Here is a 3,904-nt window from a genome sequence, read left to right on the forward strand (position 1 = left end):
CACCTTGTCATTCATCTCCCTCGTGAAGCAATAATTGGTGGGCCGGTTTTCTATCGTTGGATGTATCCAATTGAAAGGTGCTAATTTATTTCAAAGGCATTCACCTTTATACCTATAGTTACCAGTTTTGATAATGTTGTATATGGTGTTTAGGTTCCTAAGCAAATTGAAGTCTTATTGCCGTAACAAGCGTTATCCGGAAGGATCAATTGCTGAAGGCTACTTGGCAGAGGAGGTATGACATTATGTTCTAGATATTTAGATGTTGAAACAAGATTGAATAGACAAAGTAGAAATGCCGGACTCAATGATCCTAACTTGGACAAAACTTATTTTTTTCAAAGTTATAGAGAACCAATCGACAAAGTTGAAATTGTACAATTAGATGACCGATCTTGGATACAAGCACATAGATATGTTCTTTTCCACCACGATACACTAGAACAATTACGCAAGTAAGTTCTAGAATATGATAAATATTCTTCTTTTTTTGATTTGTTTATTTTTTAACGAATTAAACATGTGTTTAACATAGTGAGTACAAACAAATCTTAAGATCTTGTCCACGCTCACGAAGATTACAACATCGCGAGATTAATAGGTTATTCGCAGTAGCTTTTCATGAATGGTTAAGCCAAACGGTATGCAACTCAACATTTTGTTGACAAATAATAATGTTTTCTCATAACATTTATAATTACTCAATTTACTTTCGATTCAATAGGTTTGGAGTGGGAATATCGTCAATGACGAAGTTAAATGGCTTTCCCAAGGTCCAAATCGAGTAGTAAAAAGATATAGTGCCTTCATCATGAATGGATTCAGATTTCATACCAAATATCGCGAGAGATTGAGGAGAACTCAAAATTTTGGAGTAGTTGTTAATTCTTTAATTACAAGTTACGCTAGTGCTAGGGATAGTAATCCTGTCGAGGGAAATGTGGAGTGTTATGGACTTCTAACTGACATTATTGAGTTGGATTATTATGGAAAATGGAAAGTTGTCTTATTTCGATGTGATTGGGCTGATGCTAATACTGCTCGCGGAATTAAAAATGATCAGTTTGGTTTTACAATGGTGAATTTCTCTCGATTAATTCACACTGGAGAACATTTGATAGACGAGCCGTATGTATTTTCTTCTCAAGTTAAACAAGTTTTTTACTCGAAAGATCCAATTGATGAGGGTTGGTACGTTGTACTCTGAAACACCCCTAGAGACTTGTTTGACTTGGGGGATGGAAGTAAAGATGACATCAGTGAAAGATCAGAAACTTTGCCTTTTCCAGAACAAGACTTAGATGAAAATATCCCTAGTACTAGTACACAATTTCAATGGGTTCATCAGGATGTAGGCGAAGATATTTACGATTTATGATGTAGTAAGATTTTATGATTTTTATTTATATGTAATGTTACAATATTAACATTGGTCATGTTATATATTTTAACTATTTTATATTTACTATTGTTGTTATTTCTTACTAAAATTTTATCTATTTTATGTGTTGTAGGAAAAATGCCTAGAAGAAGATTAAGAGATCTTAGTATTGTACAGAATACTACAAATTCGGAAGAAGTAAGTACTGAACAATAGACAGTTGTTGGATCTTCAAGCGTGCTGGAGACACTTGACGAGTCTGTGGAAATTCAAAGTAATGTTAAGTTTATTTTACAAATTGTATTAAATTTTATTACTGATTTATTTTTAAATTTCAATATAGTAATAATTTATTATTTTTCAGCTGAAAATGGTGGGACGCGCAGAGGTCGAGGACATACGCTCCTAACAGATTTATATAACTTAAATTCTGTCGAGCGTGTCAAAGTAACTAGAAACAGCCATGGTCAGCCTGTTGGACAAAAAGCTCGACTTTTAGCAGGCTATTTGGGCATTATAGCACGAAATGCCAATATGTTGCCCATCAACTACGAATCATGGCATAACATGCCTGATAGCAATAAAAATCAAGCTCTCTATAATATTAAGGTAACAAAACGTTAATGTAATTATAATACTTTTGTTTAAGTTTCATTTATATTTACTTCCTAAACTTGTGTTTTTAGGATAGGTTTGCTTTAGAGGTCTCTGATGCCTATATCAAGAAGGCATTGGGTAAAAAATGGAGAGACAATAAAAGCATTTTGAAAAAAGAATATTTTAAAAAACCCATAAGCCTCGAAGAAAAATTGCAAAATGTCCCACCGGGAATGCTAAGGTACCAATGGGAAGATGCGGTTCGATTTTGGAATTCGAAGAAAGGAGAGGTATTATGTACTTGCAAACTCTTATAAATTTTTCTGTTTATAGTATTTACTATATACGTAATAATAATTTTATTATGTAGGACCGTGAGCGAGTTGGAACAAGCAGCAGGCAAAAACAAAAATTTACGCACACGGCAGGGTCGAAAAGTTTTGCTTGTGTAGCTCAGGCCGAGGTACTATGGATTTATTAAATCTATCAAGTATTAATAACTTTTTACTATTAAATAATATTTTTACTACTATATTGTAGGAAGCCTCGTCTGGTCAAAAAGTTGGACGCCTTCAACTTTTTGACATTACGCACAGGAAAAAAGATGGAACTCCGATGTCATCTGAGGCTGCAGAAATTATGGTATATTTAGCAAATAAAAATTGATTCATTATAAATATTTATAATATTTAATTATAATGTTTTAATTTGTCATTTTATTAGTGTAATTTAAATAATGTTATGTTGTATTCCTTTTATTGTATATTTCGTTTCTAACTCTTTAACCGATTTATTAGGAGAAACTAAAAGATAAGAAGGCGAGTATGAAGCGGCCTTGCTGATAGTTCTGTTAATTTTGAGGATATTGATAATGTAATTATTAATGAAGTTTTGGGTCCCGAAAGGTATGGTCGGTTAGATTTCAAGGATCCGTGTTAACCCGACCCAATATTTTGGATCCACCTCGTACCAATACATGCCTTCCGGAGTCAAAGTCAAGTGAAGTTCGAGGTTAAAAGATCGATAGTTCAGATACAAGCTAGCACAGATGAGCAAATTTCTCAACTTAGAGCGGAGGCGGCGAGAGGGAGGCGAGCGAGCAGAAATACAATGAACTCCAATGAGCGACTTGATCTATGATGACCATGTTCCACCAATTTCAAAATCTGCCATCATAGACATGTTTTCTTGTAACTTTTAACATTATTTTAAGAATATTTTGAATATTCATTTCCAATTTATATAATATATTTTTCAGATAATTTTGTATTATTTAAATTTGCGTGTTTTGGTTGGGTTGGATTTCATGGTATATTTGCTGTTTTTTATTGAATTTCTTGCAGGAGGGTTGAATATAGGTGTAAAAATACGTATTGCAAAACTGGGCAAATTACTGGCGTTTTTTAAAAAAGCGCCGCTAAAAGTACAGGTCTATAGCGGCGCTTTTTTAAAAAACGCCGCTAAAGGTCGTGGTCTTTAGCGACGTTCTTTTCTTAAAAACGCCGCGAACTTTTGTGGTGCTGCATATAGCGACGTTTTTTGCGGTGCTTGGGAAAGCGCCACTAAAAGTATTAGCGGCGCTTAGAAACGGCGCTAAAGGCAAAAAAAAACGCCGCTAAAAGTCTGGTTTCCTATAGTGGTTAGACCGGATTCATGATGTGTTCCACGTTTCTATGTTGAGGCGCTACCTCTCTGATCCTGCGCATGTGATCTCAGTTGAGGAGATTAAGGTTAAGCCAGGCCTAACTTTTGAAGAGGAACCAATTCAGATATTGGAGCATGATGTAAAGGTTTTAAGGAAGAATTCTATCCCATTGGAAAGTTCTTTGGCTTAATCACAGCTCTTAGGAGGCCACATGGGAACCCGAGGAGGCAATGCGACAACAATACCCTTATCTGTTTTGATCAGGTAAATTTCGAGGTCAA

The 3,904-nt window shown here is 34.8% G+C and overlaps 1 protein-coding gene across 1 annotated transcript; it reads left to right on the forward strand.

Moving 5' to 3' along the window:
• The first annotated feature begins 1,552 nt into the window (after positions 1-1,552).
• On the forward strand, positions 1,553-3,330 carry LOC128283915 (uncharacterized). The gene is made up of 6 exons (XM_053021327.1): positions 1,553-1,655; positions 1,746-1,990; positions 2,068-2,268; positions 2,349-2,441; positions 2,519-2,629; positions 3,322-3,330. The coding sequence occupies exons 2-6, from the start codon at positions 1,916-1,918 to the stop codon at positions 3,328-3,330; spliced, it is 489 nt and encodes a 162-aa protein (XP_052877287.1). The 5' UTR covers positions 1,553-1,655; positions 1,746-1,915.
• Positions 3,331-3,904: the final 574 nt, after the last annotated feature.

The sequence above is a fragment of the Gossypium arboreum genome, chromosome 11, assembly GCF_025698485.1.
Source record: "Gossypium arboreum isolate Shixiya-1 chromosome 11, ASM2569848v2, whole genome shotgun sequence".
Lineage (NCBI taxonomy): Eukaryota > Viridiplantae > Streptophyta > Magnoliopsida > Malvales > Malvaceae > Gossypium > Gossypium arboreum.